The 15,172-nt window shown below is 37.4% G+C and overlaps 1 protein-coding gene across 1 annotated transcript in view; it reads left to right on the forward strand.

Annotated features, from left to right (window-relative positions):
- Positions 1–15,172, forward strand: part of thsd7aa (thrombospondin, type I, domain containing 7Aa) — a 100,175-nt gene that overhangs the window by 53,564 nt on the left and 31,439 nt on the right. Inside the window, exons 6-11 of the mRNA XM_053490479.1 lie at positions 957–1,160; positions 5,618–5,812; positions 8,400–8,652; positions 11,002–11,117; positions 13,103–13,235; positions 13,339–13,442. Of these exons, the coding sequence (XP_053346454.1) occupies positions 957–1,160; positions 5,618–5,812; positions 8,400–8,652; positions 11,002–11,117; positions 13,103–13,235; positions 13,339–13,442 (1,005 nt within the window). The remainder of the gene's footprint in view (positions 1–956; positions 1,161–5,617; positions 5,813–8,399; positions 8,653–11,001; positions 11,118–13,102; positions 13,236–13,338; positions 13,443–15,172) is intronic.

A 15,172-nucleotide genomic window follows, 5' to 3' on the forward strand; every position in this document is an offset into this window, starting at 1 on the left:
AAACAATAGTATGAATTAGATTAGAAAGTCTCCAGAGATGGGGGGCTGGGGGACGATGTAAGTGACCTTGGACTATCTCTTAGTCCTAAAAGCTCTCATTCAAAGCCTATTTTTTTTATGATGGAATGCTGAACGTAGTAGTTCCCTTGGAAACAAGCTGGTGGGATGAGTAGCTATGTTTCCTAGAATTTCCACAATTTTCTCTGCAGGCACTTTTTGATTACACTTAAAGTGTTACTAGCAGTAATAGTCACTCCATTCAGATTGGTGCAACAGAAAGGCTTTCGCTCTATCAGCAGATTGTGTGTTTGAATTCTGACAATGCCACCATTATCCATCCATCCATGCTTTCTGTGAGGGATGGAAGGAGGTAGGCATGGCATATGCACGGTTTATTCTAAATTAGTGTTTTTTAACATGGTTAAAGATACCTTTGATCAATTCTTGAATCTGTATGTATAGTTGATACCATAATTGTGCACATATGACATTGGTATTCAGACCTCAGATGTACAGTAAGTACACGCTGAAGATCTACTGAGAGTGCTGGAAGTATGTCATAGTGTGCAAAAGCAAATATGATATAAATATGACATTACTATTACGCATTTATAAAGGGATGGATGACATGTACACCTAGTAATGTGATATTTATGCCATATTGCCTTTGCCAGACTCTAGCACAGCGCTCAATAGGATGTGAAGGACAAACCGTGGGACATCATCTTATTCAAATACACTGCTTATCTCAAGACCCTTATTTTTTAAATAGATAATATTTCATTAATTACTGTAATATGTAAATTAATTAATACATGAATGCTTGGCAAGCTTATCCTTCAAACCATAGCCATTCTCTGCTTATACAGTAGTAGAAGTTTTAACTACTCCATAAATATGCACCTTTGTCTTTAATTACTAATTCCTCTGCATGTGCTTTTGTTTATGGCTTACAGGTTTCAAACTGAGGAAGAGGAAAGTGTTAAACGAGCCTACAGGAGGCACTGGAAGCTGCCCTCACCTGACAGAGGCCATACCCTGTGAGGAGCCCAGCTGCTACGAGTGGCTGCTGCTGAAGCTGGAAGAATGCATCCCTGACAATGACAAAGAGTGTGGACCTGGAACGCAGGACCCCCAAGTGCAGTGTGTCAACAGCGATGGTAAGAGAGTCTTTTTAAAGTGGAACATGTGAAGGGCAAAATATTTAATGGAGAACAATCCTTCCAGGCATTTTTGGATGCAGCCAGAGAAAATCCTTTATGGTTTGCTTGTGTTCCAGCTGGCGTCGTATTGTGACAAACCCAAATTGTTCAGCTCAAAGTGCTCTTGAACTCGCTCTACAGGGTCCCCGTTCTGGTCTGCTGCCGATTTCGGTAATTGATGTTTTTATACGGGCTGGTAGTGGTCTTCTATTGTTTGATTAGCCGAAGGGGGGGATTGTGAGAAGTAAGAAGAATGATTGAGAGCTTTTACCGCTGTAAAGTGTTATTGCACACTGTTTTAAACGACTGAATGAGTACAACATTGAATAATAATAATAATAATAATAATAATAATAATAATAATAATAATAATAATAATAATAATAATAAACATATTCATTAAAACAATTAACATAATAAATGCTTCAATTTATAACCTTTCCTCTATTTTCGCTATACAATACAATGAATTGCCACATGAATTTTTTTTTCCAAAAAAAAAAAAGCATTTATGATTCAACATTCATTTAATAAGAATAGATACAAGGATCATTCTTCTAAGAGATGAATGAATTTACACATTCACAATTTTTTTCTTTTATGTATATAACACAAAGTCTGCCTTGTCCAATAGGTCAGAAACTACAGTCCCGGCGCTCAGCAGACATGACTTTAAGTGCATCTCTGGGAAGTCAGACACCCAGACGTTCCTCTAATGCATATTTAATGCGATTTCAAAGGATGGATGCTTTGGTAGACTTGATGAGGGACCAGTGGGAGGGATAGAGGAACTTTACTGCAGTTTAATTGCAATTCTAATTTGTCCAATCTAATTAATTCTGTATAACAGAGAAGAGAGCAAAGCTGATTGAATATTTTCAACAATGAACCCATTTGAATGAGGCCGACTACTGGGAAGGAGGCTAGGAAAGTGTTGCAATAAATTAATTTCTTGTCATCTATCAGAACGAATTAACCTTAGATTATGGTGAATATGAGAATGAAATATGATTATCACACTGGGAGAATACAAATGCAGGTTATGTGATGACGTAGTTTCTTTTTGCGGTTAAGAAAGAAAAAAAAACTTATTGAGTTAGATGAGCATTAATGAGTGAATTATAAGCAAGCACCTTGTAAATGTACTTTGCATTTACACATTTCACTCTGTGTGTAAGTGAATCTCGCTGGGTGGACATGGCAATTACTGGGAAATTGGACTTCGGCATCCTCGCGGCTAATGAGCACCCGGGGGAGGGAGAGATAGAGAAAGACACAGATGTGTGTGTCTACAGCAGTGTAGTGCATCTCATAATTACTGTCTTCATTTTGCACCACCAGAGAAAGTTCTACTTCCTGTTAAGGATGGTTTCACATTTTGTGAATTCTTTTTTTTTTCTTTCTTTTTTTTTGGTTTCTACCAGCTCATCTTTTGTGAACCTGTGGGATGCAGCAACAAGAAGAATGAAATGCATTTTGAAAAAAATAATATGCATTTTTTTAAAGTAAGGAAGATGAAGTGCTAATGAACCATCTGTCCTTTTAGTTAAAGAATGTTGGAATAATTGTAATTATTCTAATAAAACATTTTATTGACAGTCTTATCTTTAGATGGATGGATGGATGGATGGATAGATAGATAGATAGATAGATAGATAGATAGATAGATAGATAGAAGGATAGATAGATAGATAGATAGATAGATGGATAGATGGATAGATAGATAGATAGATAGATGGATAGATGGATAGATAGATAGATAGATGGATGGATGGATGGATGTGACTTGGACAACCCTGGTTCAAATAAAGCTTTTTATTTTACTTGAATTTTTCAATTAATATTACACTTAAAACAAACCTTCTAATTGCAAACTTGACTACCTTATGAGGTGACAATAATTAGGATGGCCAAGTGTGTTTTTATGCTTAATGTATGCATATGGATTGGAGCATTGATTATAAATTGATTGTCAAAAAAAATTACAACCGGACATCACATTTTTAAACAGTAGTAATTTGCTCATAACTCCAAGACTTAACATATCTCTTATTGCTTTGCATTGTAACAAATTCAGTGGTATCACCAAATATAAGTATATATTATATACTTATTATATACTTATACTACTAAGTATATAAGTAGTCTACAGATTAGCATTAAAATTGCATGTAATATATGCAATTATCAATGTTAAAATGACCTCTGTAAAAGTGAACTCTGTATTTTACCCATCCTGTATATTTGGAAGTCACACAGTGGATTTTGGCTCTTGCTCTTTCTCCTTTCCTTTCCACACTACTTGTCCCCATGGCATGATCCTGCTGTATTTTTATTGCCTGGTTTAAGTCCTGCTTCCCCGCTTCAGTGAGAAGTAATATGATTTGCTCAAGGTCACCTCTGTCTTTGTCTTTGCTGATGAGGTAGTACGTGTGTTGTTTCGATCCTCTGTCCCGAATCGGTCCTAGGAATCAAATTAAACCTCCTCAAATTTAGCTCAACACTGATCCTGTTCTAAATATGCATACTGAAGTGTGTGCCTGCACCCCCCCAAAAAACCATCAATGTCAAAAACCAGAAGCGTAATGATTTTTTTTCCTGACATGGAATTCCACACAGACATGTATCTGTATATGAGATGTGACAAGAGCTAACCGTGTCCCATGCTCCTCCCTCCTCTATTCCCTTGTTTCTTTCGTGCCTCCTGGGCTTTTCATCGATCCATGTTTTTTTTTTTCTGCTGATGAGAATGGATCTGTTATGTCCCACAGGCTCCTTGTGTGTCATCTGACTCACTGGCTTTTGTGTCACTTTGGGCTTTTTTAGTGATCCAAGGTGAAGAAAAGCAGGGAGGAGTGTCACAGATCGATAGAGGGGCTATTGTAGAGCCACAGTGGGTGTAGATCCCAAAATACGCTTTGTGATGTTGTGATGACCTCTAACTCTAATATATATATATATATATTATTTTTTTTATATATATATAATTGTTTTAAATGTAAGACGTGCCCTTTTAAGAGTTAATTTTGGACATTTCTTGCCTTCTTAATGTGCTTTAGATCATTAGTTGTCTTGTGAGTCAATAGCCCTATCAGTGCTAATACAACATACAACTACTGTACAAATCTATATTATGGCAAGAAACACTTAGCAAAAAAATAAATAAAAATGCAGTCCATCATTACTTTAAGAAATGAAGCTCAGTCACCAATACCATCAAGCACTGTGATGAAACACAGAGATCAATGGAAAACTGTCCTTTGATCTGTTGAGTCCAAATTCAAGATTTTTGGTTCTAACAGCCATGTCTTGTTAGATGTGTGGTTCCCGCTGTAAAGCATGGAGGAGGAGGTGTAATAGTGTGGAGGCGCTTTTGCTCGTGACACTGTTGGTGGCTTAGTCAAAATTGAGGGCACACTCAACCACAGCATTCTGCAGCAACATGCCATCCCATATACAGTTGTTTGCATCATTTCTTTTCCAAAAGGACAATGAGCCCAACCACACCTCTAGCTTATCGTATGTAAGTCTAAAGACGGAGAGTGATGGAGTGCTGCAGCAGATGACCCGGCCTCTAAAATGGTCAAGCATGTAATTAAAAGTAGATATTTTTTATTAAGATAAAAAATGAAATATGAAATAACATGCCTTTTTTTGTTCACTCACTACGTGCCACTACTGTATAGTGTATGTTCAGCTTCGGTATGTTAAGAGCTTATTCAGTGTGGGTCAAAGGCAAGACGGTGCTTACGTTCTTCAAAAGCCTTATTAATTCATGTTTTCACACAGCTTGGGATCATGAGCTCTCCAGAGTGAACATCTGCCTCATCCAACTGGCAGCAGTCCAAGATGAGGAATTAGTTAATGTAAAATTCATGTACGGATGAACTTCAGCTGAACCTAAATCATGTACATTTGGAGTTTTCAACTGCTCAAGGCAACTCGTTAATGAAACATATGCAGGAGGGATGTTGGATTATCTCTCTCTTTCTCTCTCTCTCTCTCTCTCTCATGTGTGTACTGTATGTGTGTAGAGATGTTTCAGAAAGAAGTAGTACCAGAGATCCTTACACTGTGTAATATTCATTTCACACTAAGATAGGGACACTGGTGGCTCAGTGGTAGGTGCTTCACCTGCCATGTGAAAGGGTTCAATTCCCAGCCAGTGTCCAAACCCCAGCCACTGGATGCAGTGCCGGTCCCAAACCTGGGTAATATATAAAGAATGGTTGCGTCAGGAAGAGCGTCCGGCGGAAAACTTGTGCCAAGCTTGTATGTGCGGACCAATTGTCCGCTGTGGCCACCCCTCGCTGGGAGCACCCAACAACAATAGTGTATTAAATACTTTTTAGCGTGAATAACATAATTTTCTTTTATTCCTGATTATAATTACTGCCTTGTGTTTGTTTGCTCAGGTGAATTTGTGGACAGGCAAATGTGTCGCGATGCCATCTTGCCCATGCCTGCACTCTGTGACGTACCATGCCCCAAAGATTGTGTGCTCAGCCCCTGGACGTCCTGGTCGCTCTGCTCACACACCTGCTCTGGAAAAAACACAGAGGGCAAGCAGACGAGATCACGCTCCATACTGGCCTACAACGCAGGAGATGGTGGGTAGCTCTTTGTGTTTGTTATTGGGTGTTGGGCCACCACAAGCCATGGAAATAGCTTTAGTGCTCCACAGTAGGGATGGTACATTTCTCTCAAACTGTACTGGAGTGATGAGTGCTGGTCTTCTGGAAGATATTCCCACAACTGATGTTTTGATAATGGATACTGGAGGATTTTACTGTATGTATTATTATTATTATTATTATTATTTAGTTTAATTTATCCACCATGGATATGTATGTTTTTTTTCCACTGACATAGATTTATGTGAATAGACATGTGTAGATGTCTACAAAATCTAGCAGCGTTACCATCCCCCCACTTTGCTTGGTTAGCACTATATCATTCTAGCAGACATATAAAAACCCCAGCCAGCTGAGGTAATGAGTATCCTGGAGTGTTAAGCGATTCAAGCCTCATGTGGCCCAGATTGGGGCTCGAGTGATTCATAATGGAGTGACGGTGAAGCGAGTGCCTCTGGGTGAAACTCTGTCCCTCTGAGCTGCCACTCACTGTCCAGGATTCCATTTTCATAAATATGCTATTTGAGCGAGTAGGGCTTCCACTGGTGTCTGGGAGCAAATCAACCTAGCTTTATTTCATATCGCAGCTAATGGCTGTGCAATGGCTCTCCACTAGACGTTCTCTGGCAGACCAGAACATGTCACCGGCAGGAGGAGCATGCATTAAAAAATACAAGCATGAAGAGAAGCTCCTTTATGAATTATGGATTAAGCATGGATACAGTACGTGGTTACACCTGCATGGTGGGGTGTTTCCTGAAAATTTGTGTTGTGCGCCGTATTGTGTGCTTGATTAGTCCGCAAACGATTTGGCACACCGCCTGTGCAATAGACGACAAAGTGTCTGACAACCCAGTTGTGAACTGACTGCAGTGTGAAATTGTGAAGTCGAGCCATCTGGCTTTTTGTGACAGGATGAGGTGCTGTGCGTTAACATGAAGCTTGCGACAATGTCCCTATAGATCACCAGCGAGAGAGTAGAAAGCAACACCTTTTTAATAATTCATTTATTTTTTACTATGAACGTTGATTAATTATTCTGAGCCATAAAGCCTACACTTTTGTTATGACATAGAGGATTAGCGTTCGGCAGGTGAGGAATTAATGGAGAGCAGTGCTAATCCTCAAGCAGAAGTGTATAATGTTTTACAGTTTCGAGGGTAATGATTCGTAGCTGTAAGGAGAAGCCTGTCTTTCATTCTGTGGGTGTGATGTTTAGGAATCGTAACAAGCCGTGGCGGTGGCACCTCATGAGTAATGTTATAATGGTACAGTATATAACCTCTTTATAAAGATAAATAAAGAAAAAGACAGTGCTTCCTGCACTGCTAAGATAAGTCAATTCTACAGCAACAACCTCTTGAGGTCCAGTTTATCTATTCTTTTCCCCACTCCAGCATTGATTGTGTTGCGGTCAGTGCTTACTGCAGGGCTAATGGCTGACCTATCAGTTGGAGGTACTTTGACTGGGAGACTAATGACCACCAACAGCAGTCAGGGGTCACCTGTGGCCCATCTGGGTCCTTCCTGCAGTCCATTTTCTCTTCGTATATCTCACTTTGGCAAGCTTATTTTCCCAATAGTCAACCCAATCTCGTCTAAAATCCATCAAAGGGAAAGACACAAGTGCTAATCCTGCCACTCCTCATAACCGCTGAAAAAAGGTTAAGTGGGTTGGAGCTAAAAGAAAGTGAAAAGGCTTTATGTTTCACATTTGAGTCATTAGATCCACATGCTAGGTTTCTCCTCGCTCATTGTCTTGAAGAAAATTGGATAAGGAACAAAAGTAACAGATGGTTCGGGTAAAATCAAATGACACTTACCATAATTGTCCAGAGCAAAATTTTCAATGTTATTTATTTTTTTTAGCTAATGAGCCTAATCATCAGCTTAGTGCTTTAACTACGTTAGGTATGAGCTCATTAAAAGCACCTTTTGATAAAGCTTACGTTCTTAACGCGTAGGTGCAATGTGAAGTGAGTTCAGTTACATTGTCTTAATTATTATGGTTTACTGGTTAGCACTGTCGCATTGTACTGTACCTCCAGGTTGGAGGGTTTAATCCAGCCTTCATTTCCAAATTGGCCAAGAGGGTGTGCACCTGTAGGTTACATACAGTATCTTACATTTTTTAAACTAGTCGCCTGACATTAAATCATAAGACACTACAGCCAACCATCTTTGGAACTATGAATTCCCTGTCACTAGTGTAAAATGTAAATTTGCATTATGTTTTAAAATTTTGCACAAGAATTTTAATATTAATTTTAATGTGCATTTGTGGCTTTCCTCGCGGGTCCTAAATTATCTGAAACCTTTGAGAAATAACTGCTTGTCAAGTATTCAAGTCACTATTAAGTCATGCGTCCCATTCACGCATCTTTGCACGAGCCTAATAGTGTTAATTGTCATAGTTTCCTAATGACTCCCATCTGCTGCAGTTTTAATTAAGATCTGAATTGAAATATTATTCATGCTATATCTTTTCGCCTATTAGTGGATAAAAAGTATCAATAAAAATACAAAGCTGTTTAAATTTTAATGCTCTTGATGTTGTTACTAGGTGGTGTTCAGTGCCCCAACAACAGCGCTCTGCAGGAGGTGCGCAGCTGTAACGAGCACCCCTGCACCGTGTACCACTGGCAGACGGGTCCCTGGGGCCAGTGCATAGAGGATACATCTGTTCCTGCTGCCAACGGCTCTCTCACCCGCAGTGGAGCTGGAACCACTGGCACTGAGGCTTCCTGTTCTGTTGGCATGCAGACCCGCAAGGTCATCTGTGTACGCGTCAATGTGGGCCAAGTGCCTCCCAAGAAGTAAGAGGAAGTACTGATGTGCTGCCTTTTCTGTTCTTTATCTTAATTTTTGGGGTTATTAGACGTGGGATCAAGGCCAAGTCAAGAATAAGTCCAAATGAAAGTGACGTGGGGGATGTAAAAGCCATTCTTTTAATAATAGGTTGTTACCTCAAATTGAATAAATAAAAAAAAAGCAATAGCAATACACAAAACATTAAGGACGCAAGTCATCTAGCCCAAGTAATTGGTCTCTCTACGCAGTGCAAACTAATAATTTGTTTTGTTGTGGCTCCGTCATCCAGAACATGGACTCAAAAGATACAGCAATATCTACACAGGAAATGTATCCATATTCAGCCTCAGTGGGTTCTTAAGCTGGTTCTCTAGGCATTTTATTTAGATTAGAAAAATTGCTCTCATGCCTCCCGGTTGCCAGATTTGTATTTTCTCCAGACTGTAATAATATTTAAGAAAAAAAAAGAAAAGAAAAGAAAAGAAAAGGATCAATTAAAAATAAATGAATGAAAAGAAAAACACAAATGAACAGATGAAAACATGACAAACCTTGATGTTAATTATTCAAATACATCTTTCTCTTGGTGGAGGATGAACTCTCTCCATTATTATAATTATTATCACACTGATTTATTATTACAACTGTTTTCAAACATAACAATATGACTTCCACCCACACCTCAGTGGAAGTCAGCCTCTGGGAAAAAAAAGAAAAAACGTATTATTTATTATGACTACAGATATAGATGTTACAGTAGCTGAGCAGTTTATTTTATACATAGCCTTTACTGTAGAATTAATTAATTAATTAATTAATAACAAGAATATGGACCACCATGTACACCACATATATCGTATTTATTAGAGATATTTCTTTCCAAGCACATACTTACTGTAGATCTGCTTGCCTACCTCCAGCTGTCTGTAAGGAGGAAAGAAATCCTATTTATTTATTCAGTTTAACAGCAGGATGAAGGGCGTCACCGGCTGTGAAACAGGGAGCTGCCACACTCACCTCATGCTGACTATGGAAATGAGCCCCACTTTCTTTTTTTATGTTATTTTTGTCCTGGGTTTTACCTGCTAGACACGTATGCATCCATGCACATACGTAGGCACGTATGCAGGAACACACAAAGAGCTTTCTTTTAGACATCACCTAACACTTGAGCCTGCAAAAAAGCATCAGGTCTCACAGATCTCAAAGATGTATCCTGCTTCCTGCTTTTTTCTATATGTAACTGACAGTAACAGTGTTACTATAAATGTTCCCAAGGTGTCATATACATTTACAAACATAAATCATATATTATACAAGCTATGGCTGCGATTACACAGATAATTTTTTTTTTTTTAATGTAATGCTTTTTATAATGAACCTTGCCGTTCAGCACGCCTGGTGATGATTATGGAAAGCCATTAGGGTCAAAGTTGGTCATATGATTACTTTGCGTAAAAAAAAAAATAGCAATGCATTAAAATCTCTAGATAAATCACATGCCTTAACGCACTAACATCAGCAGCCTTATAACATATATGACAGTCAGTTGTTATTTTTGAACACAAGTGCATTTGCAAAACTCATCAAGCACCGTGATGAAATTGGCTTATATGAAGGCCATCCCAGGAAAGCAAGACCAAAACCTACCTCTGCTGCAAAGGAGAAGTTCATTTAGAGTCACCAGCCTCAGAAATCACTAAAAGCACCTCAGGTTAGAGCCGTTATGAAGGCTTAACAGAGCATAAGTTGCAGTTACATCTCAATATAAACTGTTCAAAGAAAATAATCGTATATTTTGGACGTCTTCAGCATTCTTTTACAGTGTAGAAAGAAATAAAAAACAGTACAATACTATTGACTTAGAAGGAGTAAAAATGAAAATTGAAAAAGGCAAAATTAAGTATATACTGGATCGCATGTTACTTTTATACTTTTATGCTTGCATGTAAATTGTATTGCAATATGCTTGTTACATGGGAACAGACGCATCACTTGTCTCCTGATTTTAAACACTTCCAAAGCAAAAACTGCTGCCTTTGGGAAATCTTTTGTCGAAACAGAGAATTTGTGATCATAGAGCATAGAATATGAGTTCAGGTGTGGTGAAAAAACAACCTAAACAAAACAACACTGGGATTTGACACATTATTTTAGTACAAACATACAATATTTTTATTCAATTATACTGTATGTAAGTACATATTGCATATTGTTGAAGTATTACACAGTAGGTTAAAAAATACATATATATATATATATATATATATATATATATATATATATATACATGGATCCAGCTGCTTGCTAGTGTGAAAATCATTAGCATCTTATGTATGCTTCTTGCCGTCTAGGTGCCCTGAGAGTCTGCGTCCAGAGACAGTGAGGCCATGCTTACTGCCATGCAAAAGAGATTGCATTGTTACTCCATACAGTGACTGGAGTCCTTGTCCATCAACCTGTCAAGGAGGTACGTTGTTATGTTGTTCTAAAATCCATAAGCCAAAACTCTTTATTAACCTCAGACATAACATGCACAGTATCTGTATTTTAAGCTAATAGTGCACAATCTTTTATTTCCGTTCGAGATAATTTGACAGGACAGATGCAATAAAATAAATAAATAAATAAATAATTAAATATAATAATAATAAAAAAAAGGCTGTAGTGTTATGGAGGCGAGAGGTGAGAGGGGGGTTTCTGTGAACAAATTGATAATTAGCTACTATCTGTGTGTTCACAAAACATGTAAAGCAGCATGTTGTTCACACAGTGACAGACTATCACGTCTATAAAAAGAGACTGTTGCCTGGCAACTCAGGCTATGCGAGGAATTAGAACAAATGCTCTAATAAGCAAAGTGGAAGCTGATTTCAGCTACTTAAGGGCTCCAGACGCTTGTTAACACCATTCATATCGCATGCACTCGTCATTCCAAGGAGTGATTTGTATGAAATATTGACACTGTGCATTTCGAGATCCTTTCAGTTGATTCATCTCTATAAAACTCTCATCATTTTCCTCGCATTCCAAGTGGCAGAAAGAGATGAAAATATTTGACATTTCGATATGAAGTGCTGATATTTATTTTTTATGCCTTTTGATTGTAAAGTGAATGTGTAGGTCTCCGTCTTATATTTCTTTCTTCAACTCTGCCTGAATCTAGACTTAACTTCCAAAAAGTGTTTATTATTTTTTTTTTGTTTTGGGAAAAATGGGTTGCAGTGTTTATTGGATTTTATGATGGTTTTCTCCATTGAGGTATTTTCCCAAGCCTTGGCAGTTAACAAAAGTGGGTCATCATGTGCACAGCATTTTGACATTTATTCATACTAAAGTGAGGAAATAAAGTGAGGAAAAAACATTAGAAAGGTAACATTTAAGAAAGTGTGCTTTCAACCATTTAGAAATGCATGAACTAAGCTCATAAGGTGGAAATCTGAAAATGATTAAAAAATAAAGGGGAAAAATAAGAAAAAAGTAGCATGCAATATCATGCAAGTTCTTTTGGAACATATGACTTGGACTGAGACATGCTGTTCTTCGTAGGGTAAAAGTGTTCAAGTGACGGGATACAGATATGTTGACAGATACAGTACACGAGATTTGTAAATGATTTAAATTATGTACAGTATCTTTTACATACAATATAGTAACAAATAACTTTTACGGTGCCGCCCCTCATGTTATTAGGTTTTTCTTTTAATGTACCTCATTCAAACCACTCAGCATTCAGCATCACCTATATACCATATACTATATACTGTACAGTGTACAGTATACTATCACCGGCCTGATCATCTGTCATCATCTGGATTTTTTTCTCACTGGTTTATGCCTTAAATTAGATGTTTTTTTATATGCTTGAATGATTCATATGTCACTGTGACCTATTGTAACAAACAAAAGAAATTCCTCTAAAGTAGGTCAGGTACAGGAACTTGAGTAACAATAAAAGCCAGAAAATTTCTAAAAATGGCAGATCTGGGTAGAATAATGAAAATGAATCCAAGATTTTAGAAAGACAAAATAGCAGAACAGAATAGAGAGTTAGAAAGAAAGAGAAAAGAATAGAAATTTTAAATATTATAATTTTTTTAACACCTAAATAACTTCGTTTAGTGACATGTTTCTGATTTCGAGAAATTCTAAATTAAATTGCCTGTTTATTTAATTAAATCGCATAACTAATACACAGATTATGTTTTTACTGCTCGAAATACACATCTGGAAATGAAATTATGAAAATTGAATAAAAAATTAAACATAATGCTAAAACCCTATGGAAGGAGTGATTTCGCATTTTGTAGGACACATTTGTTTAATAGTAATAAATACATCTGTGCAATATCTGTTATTATTGTATTAGGTTATTGCATAATCTTAAGCCTGAGACAGGTTCTCCAACCCTTGCTAATCATTTATTGGACTCTGTATTGCATCCTGTTTCACAAGGTGGTGCTACAAAGAGGAAGCAGTCCAGAAAACGAATAATCATTCAGCTGCCTGCAAATGGAGGCCAGGATTGCCCAGAAGTGCTTTACCAAGAGAAGGAGTGTGAGGCACCCTCTGTCTGCCTTGGCTTTAGGTGAAAACCAAACTTTCTATAGTTCTACAGTATGTGTTGAATACAGTATATTCAGATGTGGTTTCTAGGATTATTTATATGATTGAAATGTACTGATATTAAGGTGGAAAACGCATAAATGGAGGCGGTGTCAGTTGGTACCATGGTCAGTTCGACAGGACAGCCCTGGAGCTCAGGAGACATGTGGACCAGGCCTGCAAGCCAGAGGTAGAGAAAACACAAAACACTGCACGGAGACACTTTTACAGTTGGATCACACTGCACTACATATACTTTTATATCAAATCAATTAAATTTTATTGGTATAGCACTTTTAACAAAAGTCATCGTCACAAAGCAACTTTACAGAATCAAAAGAAAATTAGGTAAATGAATATGAAAAAACGCACACAGCGGCCAACATGTTGTGGGTTGTAAGAGAAAATAATTTATAAATCATAATGATACTTTTTATAGCTTTTATACAGTTAAAAACTTAATCAATACCTTTTGTCAAATTAGATTTAAAATCCTAAACGTAAATGTTGTGAAAATGTTTCTTTTTTTTTTTTTTTTATGTGTAGCTGCAAATGAGTACACTAGGAAACTGGATTGATGATATTTCCTGTCGACTGAATAGCAGCATATCCTCCCTCAACTGGCGGAACTAGCATTAAGCTGCTGACCAACATTTAGTGACTAACAGCTAGTATAATTAATGACCATAAGCATTTTTCTTTCTAAATGGGTGCAATTTTGTGTCATTGTTATTGACAAATCTGATGAATTAAATAAATTAATGATAGCAAAGGGTAACAGGCTAATGTTAACACTAATGTTAAACACATATTTGAGTTAATCACCGATGCTTAAGACACTTTACAAGTGAAAATTTTGAACCTATAAGTAATTTACACTTTGTTTTGTTCCTATGTCGTAAACTGAGATTAATTCTTTATACCTCACACTGCTGTTAACATGACTGAAGTTGTGTATCAGCTTATGATATTTCCTCTTGACTCCTAAAGAAAAGCACCTTAGGCTTCAAAATAGTATTAGTAAGCCTAATTAAAACCTGTTGTGAAAATTTTACAGCCACCAAATAAAAAAACAACAACAATTAATTGAATTTGATAGCTTTGATGTAGAGTGATGCATATACAGTATACAGCGGCTAAACATTTCCCTTCTGGTGTCCTGTATCAGAACTCATGGGATGCTTCCTGTCTACTAAAATTACCAGGTCAGAACTACAGAACTATGAAAGTATTGTGAAATCGGTTTATCTTCATACTGGATGCTTTACACCTTATAATGTAATCTTTAAGCCATCCTCAAGGAGACGTCTGTCAGAAGGTGAATAAAATGCACGCAACAAAAGAAAACCCTTAAATTTAAGAACTTAATACAAAAGAAGACGAAGGCTGTAAGTTCCTTCTCCTGATATACTGCATTTACTGTTTTAATGCTGCTTGTTCCTTATACTGTGGCTCTTAGAAATGCTCCAACTAACAGCCCAGTAAAACCGTTTAACATTACAGTATTACTAGTTTAAACAGTGTCTTATTAATCTGGCCGGTTTCATCAAAGTGAGTGTGGGTATTTTGGACAACAAGCTGGCTAAGAAAGGTTCAGTAAAACGTAATGTGGATGCAGAGACTAAACTCTAACCTGCTTACCGGCTGTGCTCTCGCGTTCAGGATGTGCAAACGAGCTCATGCCTCTGTGGGGAATTGTGATGTTTTGAGCATTTGAGAGTAAGGGAGAGTTAGTTAGCATCAAAGTGCTACCTTGGGCTGTTCTGCATGCAACATTAATCTCTGTGGAAGCACCACAGGAACTAAAAGACCCTCCACTGAAATAGGTTAAGAACAACTCAAATGTGGTCTACAATTCAGCTGTAGGCTTAGGACTTGGTTTTAATTTAAAAGCACACACAAACACACTAACCTACCCAG

Source organism: Clarias gariepinus, chromosome 28 (genome assembly GCF_024256425.1).
Source record: "Clarias gariepinus isolate MV-2021 ecotype Netherlands chromosome 28, CGAR_prim_01v2, whole genome shotgun sequence".
Lineage (NCBI taxonomy): Eukaryota > Metazoa > Chordata > Actinopteri > Siluriformes > Clariidae > Clarias > Clarias gariepinus.